The sequence below is a fragment of the Coenobita brevimanus genome, chromosome 46 (genome assembly GCF_032717465.1).
Source record: "Coenobita brevimanus isolate Jiangsu-jjx chromosome 46, ASM3271746v2, whole genome shotgun sequence".
NCBI classification, from domain to species: Eukaryota; Metazoa; Arthropoda; class Malacostraca; order Decapoda; family Coenobitidae; genus Coenobita; species Coenobita brevimanus.
Genome location: NC_136999.1, coordinates 7,649,537 through 7,664,303, shown reverse-complemented (window position 1 = coordinate 7,664,303; position 14,767 = coordinate 7,649,537). Strand labels below are relative to the sequence as shown.

Sequence of the window (14,767 nt, the reverse complement as noted above, 5' to 3'; positions counted from 1 at the left end):
GTGATGAGTAAGGATGGAGGTTTGGAGGGTGAAGTGCTTGAAAGGGTACAGCAGGGAAGAAAGGTTGCTGGTTCCTTGAAAGCAGTGATAAGAAACAGGGAAGTGAGCATGGAAGTGAAAAAGTTACTACATGACAGTATTGTGATACCAACTCTAACGTACGGTAGTGAAGCTTGGACACTGTTGGAAGGACACAAGTCAAGAGTGAGAGCAGTGGAAATGAGTTATTTAAGAGGAGCCTGTGGAGTCACGTGGAGAGACAGGCTGACGAATGAGGATATAAAGGAGCGTTGTGGTGTGGATGTGGATGTGATAGGAAGCGTTATGAGGAACAAACTGAGGTGGTTTGGCCATGTGGAGAGTATGGAGGGTGAAAGACTGACGAAGAGAGTGTATGTGAGTGAGGTGGAGGGGGGAAGAGGGAGGGGGAGGCCGAGGATGAGATGGAGGGATGGGGTGGAGACGTATATGAGAGAGGGGGGTGTGAGTTGGGAGCAGGGCAGTGAAATGGCGGGGGACAGGGTGACTTGGAGGCGATTTGTTTGTGGCCACCCCAAACGGGATTGAGGCGTCTGGCAATAGATAGATAGATAGATAGATTAAATTTCTGCCCACACAGAGACTGAATGAGTCAAGATACCCACTAGGCGTAATTTACAGTCTGAACAAACTACAGTATGTATTAAGAACCTAACTTGAACTAAATGTAGCAGGAATTAAATAATATAGGACCACTGAAATGGTGGGTTGCCATCACATGCCATCAATGACATTTTCATTTACGCTGATGATCAACATAAACAATTCACGCTACGTTATATGCATGTGTTCTACTTGTATTATTTATTTTACGGTATATGACATTACGATGATTCACAGTTTCACACAACAGTGTAGATATTTAACAAACAAAAATATGCTTTTTAAACAGAGTGGGGACATGTTTGTCCAAATCATGGTGCCATCTATCAGAATACTAGGCTTTTCAGAAGCATCCCATTGCAGCGCTCGAATCGGATTGAGCCGGTGTAGGTTCATATCCGAAGGGTGGTTGAGGTCATTGCTCATGTAATGACTTTCAGGGATGAGTGAGACTGATCACTTTCATCATAAATGTCAGGATCAACTTGCCTAGCCCCGGGCACCTACGCTCCTCATGGGGCAATGTAGTATTGGATGATGGATGGATGGATGGAGGTACAGTTATCATTTTATAACTTATCATCATCATCATCCGGACCTCCTTTCCCACCCAAGGGCAGGGTGAGGAGCAGCAATGTCCAGACAGCCCAAAACTGCCCAATCCAATGGGCCATGCTTCCATTAACTCATCATTCAAGCCCCCGGAATCCTGGCTCAATCGGATATGCCAAAAATATTCACCACGTTCTGTAGCTTCACATAATCGTATCGACAGAGTTAATCCAGATGTTGTCACGTTAAAAAGGGGTGCCAAAACTCCCTGCTCATGCACTTCTCCTCACAAAATTCATCCAGCCAGCTCGATCTCCTGTCAGTTCCCTAGCCTCACCGACTTTCAAACCTCTCTTCCTCACACATTCATCCACCATATCTCTCCACCTTCTTCTTGGCCTACCTCACCTCCTCCCTCCTTCGAATTCACTCAGATATACCTTCTTTGCCACTCTGTTGTGATCCGTTCTCTCCACATGACCATATCATCTCAGTACACTCTCTTCAATTCTGGTGTCCACCGACTTCCTCACTCCGCATCTTTCACGAATCACATTACAGGTATTTCGTATGCTATCCACACTCTGTACTCCACATACATTCCTCAGCAGTCCCATCTCCACTGCTCTTACTCTTTTCATTTTCATGCCACACCATAGTCTCACATCCATATGTTAAAGTTGGCATTAACACTCCTTCATGTAAGTCTCGTGCAGCTGTAACACTCAAGCCTCTGTTTCTTATCAAGGCCTTCATTGCACCAGCTACTTTTCTTCCTTGTGTCACTCTACTTTCAACTTCTTTTGCACATTTTCCTCTCTCTTCTATCACTGTACTCAGGTATTTGAACTCTCTCACCAGTTCCAGTCCCTCTCCATTCAATGTTACATTGCACTGGGAGTCACCTTCTCTCTCAATAACCATCACTTTACTCTTTTCTAAATTTACTCTGAAGGAACAACGCTTACAGACATCAGCAAAACTTCTTCGAAATAAAAATCCATTTAAAAAGGCTATGGGAAATGTTATATTTCAATGTAAATTAAAATATTAATATTATTTTTTTCATGTACCACCATTTTTTCAGGTTTGCTAAAGAAAATTAAGATTTGCAATTAACGACCGAATTTTGCACAAAATTCCTTAAACACTAAGAAAGACAGCGATCATGGTATATACATTTTACTGAAGATTAATAGAAAAAATGAAAAGAAATTAAATTTCTGCTCACAACTCTTATACCATTGAAAGTAAACATTAAGCCTAAGTCATCTCACTGATGGAACACTGCCATTGTGTATGTGTGTACTGTCAGACTCACAAGTTCATACCAATCTGCCACAGCTCCTTGACAGAAGACTGCTGTCTAGATATTTGTGCTCAGCTGCATTTTAAGTATGTTTTAGTTCAAGCATTTTACCATTTGAAACAGTCAATCAAATGCAGGATAACACCATACCTTTGAAAAATAATTATAGTTACAGCGTTCGCTCACACCTAAAATGGTGGAAATAAGTGTTAGACTCTAGGGTCACTGGGTAAAACAAACATTTATTCATTTTTCATCATTACTCAGCCGATTCCGATTATCGGATAATTTTTCCCTTCCACTACCAACATTAACTGGCTTTCGCTTGCCAATTTACAGCTCTAGTCACAGGTAGGAGAAAAGGAAATGTAACTGTTAACCAATGCACTCTGATGAAGTAGCTATCAATTTATTCTTGGTACCATAAAGTGGGGTGAATTCGGACTTGGAGACGACTTCAGACATTTCGGGAAAAAATGTAAACCAATTAATATAGAGAAATGAAAATCTGGTTGTGAAAAAAAATACGAGTATTATTAAAGAGGAATGTTGTAGCTATAACTTAGATAAAATAATAATGTAATCCCATTTACACAATTTGTGTAAATATTCACTGAATAAGTCATAAAAAGGGCATGCTTTTTTGCATTGGCCAAACTTTTATAGAGCCTAAAGGACAGGAAGGTGTGAAGACATGTGACCATCGCCAGAATGTTGCAAAAACATTTGCGATACCATACATAGTTACTTTGGACTCAGTGTCTTTTGTTCAAGGTCCACAGGCCTAACAGGAAATTTTCTACTATTTTTTAGATTTAATGGGGTTACTTCGGACACAATTTGGGGTTACTTTGGACACGTGGTGACTTTGAACAGGGAAAGGAAAAAAATACAACTTCCAACCTGTGTGCGTGTGCATGCGCAGACACACAGACGCACACAGACAGTATTTCTACCTAACTATACATAGCAAACATCCTTTCAATCATGACAACATCTGTCACTTGCTCCCTTCTTAAGAAACCTTAACTATGTAATGCAACAGATGTTGACATGATTTTGGGGGATGCTTGCTGTGCATTACTAGGTGAAATTACTGTATATTAAAGTTGTCTTTCTTTTGTGGGAGGCAAAATGCCTAGGAAATACGTCCCAAAAGTTCAAAGTGAAAAGAGGAATTATACTAGAAAAGTAGATAAAGACCGCATAAAAAAAGCCAAAGATGACATTGAAAAAAAAAAAAAACACCTGAGTGTGCGTAAGGCAGCTACAAAATAGAACTTAAGTAAAAGTACCTTATATGACTATCTAAAGGGAAAGCACACCAAAGCAGCTGGTGGACAGACTGTGTTGTCATCAGTAGAAGAGAAATACCTTTGTGACAGAATGATTACATTGAGCGTTTTCTCAAACATGTCAATGGAACAGTAACATGTTCATTAACCTTACCATAGATGACTGCAGTGATGTAGACAAGGATGACATTGTTAAAATATTGCCAGAGCCAACACTTGACAAAAAATGTCGTATGACATTCAATGTGGATGTCAATAGCTGGCATGTGAAAGAGAGAGAGAGAGAGAGAGAGAATTATTGGATAATGAGGCTCAACATGATCAGTAAGTTTTGATTAATAGGTGTAGAAGAAGGGGATGCATAAGAAAAGTGATATATCATGTGATACAAATATTTGTTTAATTTACGGACTTTAATTTCGCATATCATTACTATAGCAAAATGACACAATGAGCCATAAATTACTCAGGCTGTAATGTATTAAGTCTGGTGCTACTTATGATACTTATATTTATTCAATTAAGATTTATTTGCTTTATCTCAAAAATATTACTTTAATTATTATTAAAAGTTGTGTCAGCCTTACATTTTCAGGGTGTCATTACATGTATTTCACGAAGAAAATCATATACTGTACTTTTTTATGTTAGAAAAGTTCCTACACATTCTGTGTACTAGAATTCAATTATGATAAACACTTACATGGCTTTATTTCAAACACACATATGTGTATGTCTTCAGTGTGAGAAAAGGAGTGCAAAATAAAATATAATCTTTATTTAGTCCTACAGGGGTTACAGAAATATGTTTTTCACAGTTATTTTCTTTTTTAAACCTCCATCAATGTCTGAAGTCACCTCAGCAGTGTCCAAAGCCATCGCCAAATAAACCCACTCCCATTGAAAGGGCAAAAGCATTGACTGTCTGAAGTCACCCCACATCGATTATGACTTCGGACAGTATTATAAATATTTTTTAAAAATACAAGCAGAGACCTGAATTTTTTTCACGTGTCTCACCATAAAGCTACATTCTTAAGCCACACATTCATGCAAGAAATAATCTTGTTAAAGCTTAACATGCTGAGTTATGACTTAGAATAGGTAATAATCTTCCAAAGTCACCCCACTTTACAGTATGTCCTCACTTAATTCAAGGAGTTGATGAAAGCTGTACAGTATTTATCCCACTCCCCTCCATTTGAAAACTCTCCTAAGCTAAATAAATTCCTCTGAAGACAGCACAAATATAATAATGTCCTCTGGTTGAAAGCATTAACAAGTGTGTGTTAACTGCATAAAGTACAGTATTCATCTATTTGATAGGAGAAGGGAGAGAGTGTTTTTAGAGGACAAGGTTGGGGGAAAAATTGGATAGTTTGATTGGTTAGATAAAAATGCATAGTACTATACTGTCCAGTACTTCGAGTAGAGTATTACCTTTTTTGCTAAACTTTCTGCAAACTTCATTTCCTTCATAAGTTTCTTGTCTTTATTGCTGAAGCGATTATCTTGCTCTGCAGATGTACCCTGGAATGAAAATAAAACATGAAAACCATACAGCAATCATGACAGGCTAAAAATGTAATGGAGAAATTTTTACATTATTAAATTATTCATGTACCTAATTTACTCTTCATAATTCCTTCACAAGTTCCTTATGGTCATTGGTGATTGTCCTGCAGATGTAAAAAAAAAAAAAAAAAAAAAAAAATCATAAAACAGTACAGTACCGGGATGAACTGAATACTATGCTAGGAGCAACTGTCTTTGACTATGGGTATGGTAAATCAACCTACCTACCTATAGCTAGACAACTGCCTCCATATCATCCTGTCCTCTGCCATCACGCTACCTTCACTCCAACTTATGCCACACTTACTCATACACCTCTTGCAACCTATCCCTCTACTTGCTCCCCTCCCCTTGGCACCTAATTCAAATACTGGGTCCATGAACTAATTAACCCATACTGTACTGCATTGTACAGCTATGTGAATTAACACCAACAATCTTTGTCTATCTATCTATCTATTGCCAGACGCCTCAATCCCATTTGGGGTGGCCACAAACAAATCGCCTCCAAGTCGCCCTGTCCCCCACTATTTCACTGCCCTGCTCCCAACTCACACCCCCCTCTCTCATATACCTCTCCACCCCATCCCTCCATCTCATCCTCGGCCTCCCCCTCCCTCTTCCCCCCTCCACCTCACTCACATACACTCTCTTCGTCAGACTTTCACCCTCCATCCTCTCCACATGGCCAAACCATCTCAGTGTGTTCCTCATAACGCTTCCTATCACATCCACATCAACACCACAACGCTCCTTTATATCCTCATTCGTCAGCCTGTCTCTCCATGCGACTCCACAGGCTCCTCATAAATAACTCATTTCCACTGCTCTCACTCTCGACTTGTGTCCTTCCAACAACGTCCAAGCTTCACTTCCGTACGTTAGGGTTGGTATCACAATACTGTCATGTAGTAACTTTTTCACTTCCATGCTCACATCCCTGTTTCTTATCACTGCTTTCAAAGAACCAGCAACCTTTCTTCCCTGCTGTACCCTTTCAAGCACTTCCCCCTCCAAACCTCCATCCTTACTCATCACACTACCCAAGTACTTAAACATACTCACATTTTCCAATTCCTCACCATCCAACCTCGCTGTCCATTCACTGACTTCACCTCTCTCAAAGACCATCACTTTACTCTTACCTACATTCACCTTTAGATTCCGTTTCTTACACTCTCTCAAACTCATCCACCAAGCCTTGCAGCTCCCCTACGTCTTCACTCAACAACACAGTATCATCTGCAAACAAGAGTACAGGGAGTTTCCAAACACTATCCTCTCTCACCAGGGCCACTCCGACATCCACTACACTACCTTGTACCTCTTTTATTACCTCATCCATGTACAGATTGAACAACCAGGGAGACATGACACATCCCTGTTTCAAACCAACTTTTAAAGAGAAAAATTCACTTAGTTCACCATCCACACGCACTGCAGCCTTTGCACCATTGTACATACTCTTCACAGCATTCAACAACTTCCCATCTACTCCATATATTCTTAACACTTTCCACAATCCTTGTCTATCCACCCTGTCATATGCTTTCTCCAAATCCATGAAAGCCACATACAACTTCTTTCCCTTCTCTAGAAACTTTTCCACTAAAGATCTAAGAATGAATATCTGATCTACACAACCTCTTCCCTTCCTAAAGCCTCCCTGTTCTTCTCCAACTAATTTCTCTGTTTTTTCTCTAACTCTGTCAATAAGTATCCTACCATACACTTTTTCTATTATACTAAGAAGACAAATGCCCCTATGATTACCACACACACTTCTTTTTCCCCTTTTCCTTTGTACAAGGGAATAATTATACCTGACTTCCAATCCTCTGGGACTCTACCTTCCTCCCAGGCCAATCTGCACATCTTCCACATCCATTCTACTACTATCTCTCCCCCATGCTCCAGCATTTCACCACACACTCCATCAATTCCTGGGGCTTTCCCCAATTTCACTTTCTTCATTGCTTCCACAACTTCTATCCTACTGATTTCTTCCTGTCTTCTCACCTCCCTCCTTCTCCCAGCCATTCCCCAGCCACTTATACTCGCATCACTTCCATCCTCTACGTTCAACATTTCCTTAAAGTGTTCTCTCTATCTGCTCACTTTATCTCCCTTCTCCACTAGTAATCTACCATTTTTATCTTTCACTCCCCTGCTAACTTCACTTCCACCCTGTCTTACTCTTTTCACCGCTCTCCAGAACATTTTCTTACAGTCCCTCCACTTTACACTCAAATTCCTTCCAAATTCCTCATCCACTCTCTTCTTACTCTCTTACTAATCTTTTCACCTCTCTCTTTCTTTCTACATATAACTCTCTCTTCCGCCTCTCAACTTCTTCCACACCCCTATTTCTCATCCATTCATTGTATGCTTTCTTCTTTTGTGCCACAGCCTGTTTCACCTCTTCAGTCCACCACGCTGTTCCTTGCACCCCCCTCTGTCTTCTCTTCCTTCCACACACCACATCACATGCTGCACATATTTCTTCTGTAAATATGCTACACACACCTTCCACGTCTCCCATCTGCTCCAATTCATATTTGCCCAATCGTTCCTCCACTTCTCTCTTATACTCTGCCTTTTTCTCATCCTCTTGTAACCTTTCCACTCTCCTTGCAACTACTCCTTCCTCTCGTCTTTCCCTTCTTCTATTCCTCCATCGTACTTGAATTCTAATTCTGGCCACCACCAAGTAGTGGTCAGAAAGTCCACTCCCCCAACCTCTATACACTCTTGCATCCTTTACACATCTTCGCATCCTTTCATCCACACACACATAATCAATCACTGCCTTCCTTTCATTCAGTTCACCACCCACCCTTCTCATCACTCGCCATGTATACCTGTGGATCATTTTATGCCTGAAGAGGGTATTCGCTTTGTACACCATGAAAATTACATACTGTATTTGTACACCATGAAAATTACATACTGTATGTATTAAAAATTTTCTGGGTTAAGGCTGGATGAGGTTCACTCTGATTAAGCCTATACAGTAATACAGAAGATATAATGGTAAATGATGCAACGAGAACACCCATTCCTCCTCATTATTAAAGCTGCGTTTTGTAAAGTTCATCATGGTCATACAATTTCATCCATAACTCTGACACCAGTAAAACAGTTCAAGCTGCATTGCCAGATGTGTGATATGCAAAAAAACTTTTGTGACTGTCAAGATGGCTTCCACGAAGATGTTATTCATCCTGCGAATCATGAACTAAAGTCTCCTTAGTTCCAAAGAAGAGTTTTACGAGTATTACTGCTGCAATAATGACCCTAACCTCAGCTATCACATTGCATATTTATGCTGTGATCAGCATATTTCCTCAACAAAACCCTTACCTTCTTAGAAGGGAAACCAATCTGGTACTACCGATGATGGGCTGTTAGGGTGGTACTATGTACAGAATATACATCTATTATTCTCTGCTGTTAACCACTGGTAGTACCCCAAAGCATTAAGGGACACTTATGAATTTCAACGACACGACTTTCTATCCAACGCTGCAAACCACCAATGGATGCCAACAATAACAAACTCACTGCCAGATTGTGCCTCAGACTTCTCATTTACACTCCATAAATTGCATATTTAGAGAAAATTAAGCCGACTTTGGATAATGTCCACATTATTCCCCTTAAATAGAATTTTAAAAATCATCATCATCATCATCTGGACCTCCTTTCCCACCCTATGACTCCAGAAGCAGACTTCTAACTACCTCTGAGAAGTGCTTGACTTGGGAAAATATCATATGAAACTGCAACATCATGAAGTGAGAGTAAAAATGAGACATACTAAATGAAACATTTGTGCCACACATGGTAAGTAATAATGCCCATATTTTTAAATTTTTCCTTCCCTTTCGGATGCAAGGGAAGGACACCCTTCTCGTTGTTTTTTTTTTTTTCCCCCTAGCTACTTGAAGGGCGAGGTCTTCCCTTCGAGCAGCCAAAATTATCGGAACTTGACGGATTCATTTGAACCATCTCTTCAAAAATCCTTTCGCAATTTTTGTTCATTATTTTGTAGTTTATTGTCTTCAATACATTTAAAATGTCAATGAATGGCATTTTACAAATTTATTAATATGATTTACAAGGTTACACTAATTTTTAAGTGCTATTTGTATCACTTATGAGAAGGGTTGTAAGGAGAACAGGTGCAGGAATTAACTGGAAAGAAAATAAGAGGCTGATGGATTTGAACTATGCTGATGATATTGTACTGATTTGTGGAAGTATACCACGTTGAGTACACCGCTTCCCGTCCGATCAGCGAAGTTAAGCAACGTTGGGTCTGGTTAGTACTTGGATGGGTGACCGCCTGGGAACACCAGATGCTGTTGGCATAACGTTCTCCCTACGTGTCAAGTGGGGTTGGTGGAGGATTAGTGCCCCTCCCTGTAAAACAATTAACTCTAAGCCTTGGCCACCCCGTTTGGGATACATGGCATATGGCAATGAATGAAAAAAATGATTTACAAGATGCAGAGAGTGCTTGACTGTCCGGTGGAGGAAGGAGAAAAAGTTGGATCGGTAATAAATTGTGGAAAGACTGAAATTATTAAGATGAATGTGGAGAACCTAATCGATTGTGTAACTGGAAATAATGTGGTGAAGAATGTAGAAAATTTTAAATATCTGGGAACGATTGAATCATCTAATGGATCATTAAACAATGAAACTGATGAGAGGATTAGACAGGCTTGGCGAGCTGTTGGAATGCTGAAATCTGTTTGGAATAATAATATGTTTTTGGTGCATACTAAAGTAAAAATTTACAAGTCCATGGTTAGACCAATCTTAATTTATGGGCATGAGTCATGGTCCAGTACAATTGCAACAGATCAGAAAGTATTAGGGTTTGCGAATAAAATACTGAGAAGGATTCTTGGGGTAAAGTGGCAAGACAGAGTTACAAATGAAAGAGTAAGGGATATTACGAGAGTGGAACCAGTTGATGAATATGTGAGACTGTCTCGCTGGAAATGGCTGGGGCACATATATAGAAAAGAAGGCAGTTTAATACATGATGTACCAGAATGGACTATGAGAGGAAGAAGAAGAAGAGGGGTAGGCCAAGGGAAACCTGGTTGAGGACACTGAAAAGAGAAGCAGGAGAGGAGTGTTGGTGGGACCTGAAGGAGATGGCAAGAGACAAATATTGGTGGAGAGAGTTCATCAAGACCCTATGCATCCTGTGGGGTGCCACAGGAAATGACTGATTGATTGATTTGTATCACTTTAAAAGTGTTACCAATGTCAGCTGAGATGTTCAGCCAGACATAAACAGTGCAGACGACATACTACCTCCGATATTCATCCAGCCTTATATGATCTGACACTGACAAAACTTAACATAATGGCCAGAGTAATGTTTTTCAAGAAACATTTTGCTTGTCAATTTGCCTGGGAGAGAGATAGTAGTAGAATGGATGTGGAAGATGTGCAGATTGGCCTGGGAGGATGGTAGAGTCCCAGGGGATTGAAAGTCAGGTATAATTATTCTCTTGTACAAAGGAAAAGGTGAAAAAGAAGTGTGTGGTAATCATAGGGACATTTGTCTTCTTAGTGTAATAGGAAAAGTGTATGGTAGGATACTTACTGACAGAGTTAGGGAAAGAACAGGTAAATTAGTTGGAGAAGAACAGGGAGGCTTTAGGAAGGGGAGATGTTGTGTAGATCAGATATTCATTCTTAGATCTTTAGTGGGAAAGTTTCTAGAGAAGTGAAAGAAGTTGTATGCGGTTTTCATGGATTTGGAAAAAGCATGTGACAGGGTGGATAGACAAGGATTAAGAATATATGGAGTAGATGGGAAGTTGTTGAATGCTGTGATGAGTATGTATGATGGCGCTAAGGCTGCAGTGCGTGTGGATGGTGAACTGAGTGAATTTGTCTCTTTGAAGGTTGGGTTGAAAGAGGGATGTTTCATGTCTCCATGGTTGTTCAATCTGTACATGGATGGAGTAATAAAAGAGGTACAAGGTAGGGCAGTGGATGTTGGAGTGGCCCTAGTAAGTGAGGGTAGTGTTTGGAAACTCCCTGTACTGTTGTTTGCAGATGATACTGTGTTGTTGAGTGAAGACGAAGGGGAGCTGCAAGGCTTGGTGGATGAGTTTGGGAGAGTGTGTAAGAAACAAAATCTAAAGGTGAATGTGGGGAAGAGTCAAGTGATGGTCTTTGAGAGGTGAAGTCAGCGAATGTACAGTGAGGTTGGATGGTGAGGAAATGGAAAATGTGGGTGCATTTAAGTACTTGGGGAGTGTGATGAGTAAGGATGGAAGTTTGGAGGGTGAAGTGCTTGAAGGGGTACAACAAGGAAGAAAGGATGCTGGTTCCTTGAAAGCAGTGATAAGAAACAGGGAAGTGTGCATGGAAGTGAAAAAGTTACTACATGACAGTATTGTGATACCAACTCCAACGTATGGAAGTGAAGCTTGGACGTTGTTGGAAGGACACAAGTCAAGAGTGACAGCAGTGGAAATGAGTTATTAAAGAGGAGCCTGTGGAGTCACATGGAGAGACAGGCTGACAAATGAGGATATAAAGGAGCGTTGTGGTGTGGATGTGGATGCGATAGGAAACATTAGGAGGAACACACTGAGGTGGTTTGGCCATGTGGAGAGGATGGACAGTGACAGACTGATGAGGAGAGTGTATGTGAGTGAGGTGGAAGGGGGGAGAGGGAGGGGGAGGCCGAGGATGAGATAGAGGGATGGGGTGGAGAGGTATATGAAAGAAGGAGGTGTGAATTGGGAGCAGGGCAGTGAAATGGCGGGGGAGAGGGTGACATGGAGGCAATTTGTTTGTGGCCACCCCAAACGGGATTGAGGCGTCTGGCAATAGATATATAGAGAGATTTGCCTGGAAAAGGAAAACCTGCCATAAAGGTCACACGAGTGGTTTGGGTCATGTCTTCCAGTGCCGCTATGCGAGTACATGAGACAGACGTTAACAAGTGATTCTTACATCTACAAATAAAAACTTTAAGGATACTAATATTCCTCGAACATAATTTATTACCAAATATTATCTTGAGGAGTGAATACTGCTGTGGTGCTGGTCAGAATGGCATTTATGGCTGATCTTCCACATCACAAATGTGTTGTGTTTTCATTATCCAGCATGAGATATGCATGCTTTGATGTATTAGTTTATATATAAATCTAAAGCTCCACCATACCAAATATCAGCAGGATGGGTAGTTTTAGCTCAACAGGGTTACCAACCTGAACATTTTCCCTTCCCTTCCAAGGGAATCTGTTTGGATACCGATGGAGATCAAAACTCCTTTGACAGGAAGGGATTATATTTAAGAATATGGCTATAAGACCCTTCTGTAAAAAAAAAAAAAAAAAAAAAAAAAAAAAGTACTGTGACCGATTTTGCTGAAACTAAAACAAAAAATTACTCTAAGGCAGGAAAAAAAAAAAAAAAAATCTGCATGTCATCATAAATGGTAATATCCCACTGCCACAGAGCTGGCACCAGACTCCAGAGCCACCTGCAGTATTTATTTATTGCCATTTCTTTAGCGGGCAATCTTACCATACCCAGTGGATTAGTGCTTTCATATAGTATACACCTGTATGTATTTTTTTGTGTACAAATTAATATTTTTAATTTCAGTTCTCACCCGACCGACATTACTCAGCCGGCCAATTACAGGGCAATATTTAATTTTGAAATTGCGCTTCGACTCCGCGGCCACCACCCAGATGCCGTGTGTCCTAATTGTGGCAGACTGTGTTTTTTCCTGCAAGAAACTAATCAATGGTGCTGTCACAGTTACACTATTGAACCAAAATACAAACGGAAATGAGTGTGCATACTGTCTCTCATTAGGTTAGGTTAGATTAGGTTACTTTTGTTAGGTTAGGTGGCAATCAAGAGCTCCCACAGGGTTAGGAGGTAACTAAGATTGTCGTAGTCATATTATGGTTATTATTCATTTGCACAACAAATGAGGCCTCAAAACACTCAAATGAACTAAATATATATATATATATATATATATATCAAATGGAACAAAAAAAATCACCAAAAATAGGAAAAGGCAATAAAGTAAATATTTACCCCATCTGCTTTGTGACCGCTGCAGCCATGCACACTGAAAGATGCATGGCTGTTCATTGGTCATGGAGCCACCTTGGGACAGCAAATCCCATTCTCAGCAAACATGTCCCACAACGCATGGAATGAATGAGAAGTCTCTAATACCCCTCATATTCTTAAAAACTAAAAGCTGGATGACTCTCAACAACCTATATATACAACAGTGTTTGCACACACGACTGCATATGTAGAAATTTGCACCTTTTTTCCCTTTTAGTACGGGATTACCTACGGTAGGCCCATTACCATTGTGCACTACAGGTAGGTTGAAAATGTAATATGTACAAAACTCACAATCTCTACCACACACAAATACACATGTACCTCCCATTTCTCATGAAGTTAAGGACTGACAGGATACTTAAATCTACAGACTCCCATGAATGTTACGGCTGCTAAAATTTCCCCTACACCCGGCAGCCATATTGACTTCAAGCCGCGTCTCTCTCCATTTCGCCATTTTTCCTTCGTTCTCTGCTCCTACGTCCTTTGGAACATGGACACACTAGTCCATGGTACGTTATTTTAAAAAACCTTCATACACTTACCCGGAAAAATCCTGCATCTGCCATACTGCTAGAGTTATTTCACACACCATCCAACAACACTCCTACCCCGGGTGCAAAACATTACATGATAACGTGGTATATAATGATACTAATACACCGAAACCGTACAACTAAGACAATAATATTTTTTAATCAGTGAAACACCTAAGCTACTATCACTGAAAAATGCTTATATATATATATATACTATATTTTTTGTATATGGGTTATTCCTTTTAAGCTAATATATCCACAGCGCCCTCTGCGGTAAATGGATGAATTACGCATGGCGGTAGTTTCAAGTAATTTTAAGCATGACGATAGGGTTGGCATATCTTAACAGCGAAAATACCGGACGCCTCCGCTGAAACCCATGCAGCCCATGCTCCCCCCCACAACACAAACTTTGGGTTTTTGGTATTATGAAACCCTTATATAAATTATATATATATATATATATATATATATATATATATATATATATATATATATATATATATATATATATATATATATATATGGCGGGGGACAGGGCGACGTGGAGGCGATTTGTTTGTGGCCACCCCGAACGGGATTGAGGCGTCTGGCAATAGAGAGACAGATAGACAGATTTATATATTTATATATAATCAGTGCTACGGTACTGCATCCATCCATTATCCTGACATTTACGATGAGAGTGACCAGACTCACTCATCCCTGAG

At 40.2% G+C, this 14,767-nt stretch overlaps 1 protein-coding gene and 1 pseudogene across 5 annotated transcripts in view; one reads left to right on the top strand and one right to left on the bottom strand.

Annotated features, from left to right (window-relative positions):
• Positions 1–14,143, bottom strand: part of Srrm1 (Serine-arginine repetitive matrix 1) — a 179,404-nt gene extending 165,261 nt beyond the window's left edge. For all 5 annotated transcript variants that reach the window (XR_013897175.1, XM_080271562.1, XM_080271560.1 and 2 more), the window contains exons 1-2: positions 14,064–14,143; positions 5,239–5,328 (exon numbers count right to left, since the gene is read on the bottom strand). Coding sequence is in view for 4 of the 5 variants with exons in the window: in XM_080271562.1 (XP_080127688.1) it covers positions 5,239–5,328; positions 14,064–14,087 (114 nt within the window). In the remaining variant the exon portion in view is untranslated. The remainder of the gene's footprint in view (positions 1–5,238; positions 5,329–14,063) is intronic.
• LOC145398896 (5S ribosomal RNA) lies at positions 9,632–9,743 on the top strand (annotated as a pseudogene).
• Positions 14,144–14,767: the final 624 nt, after the last annotated feature.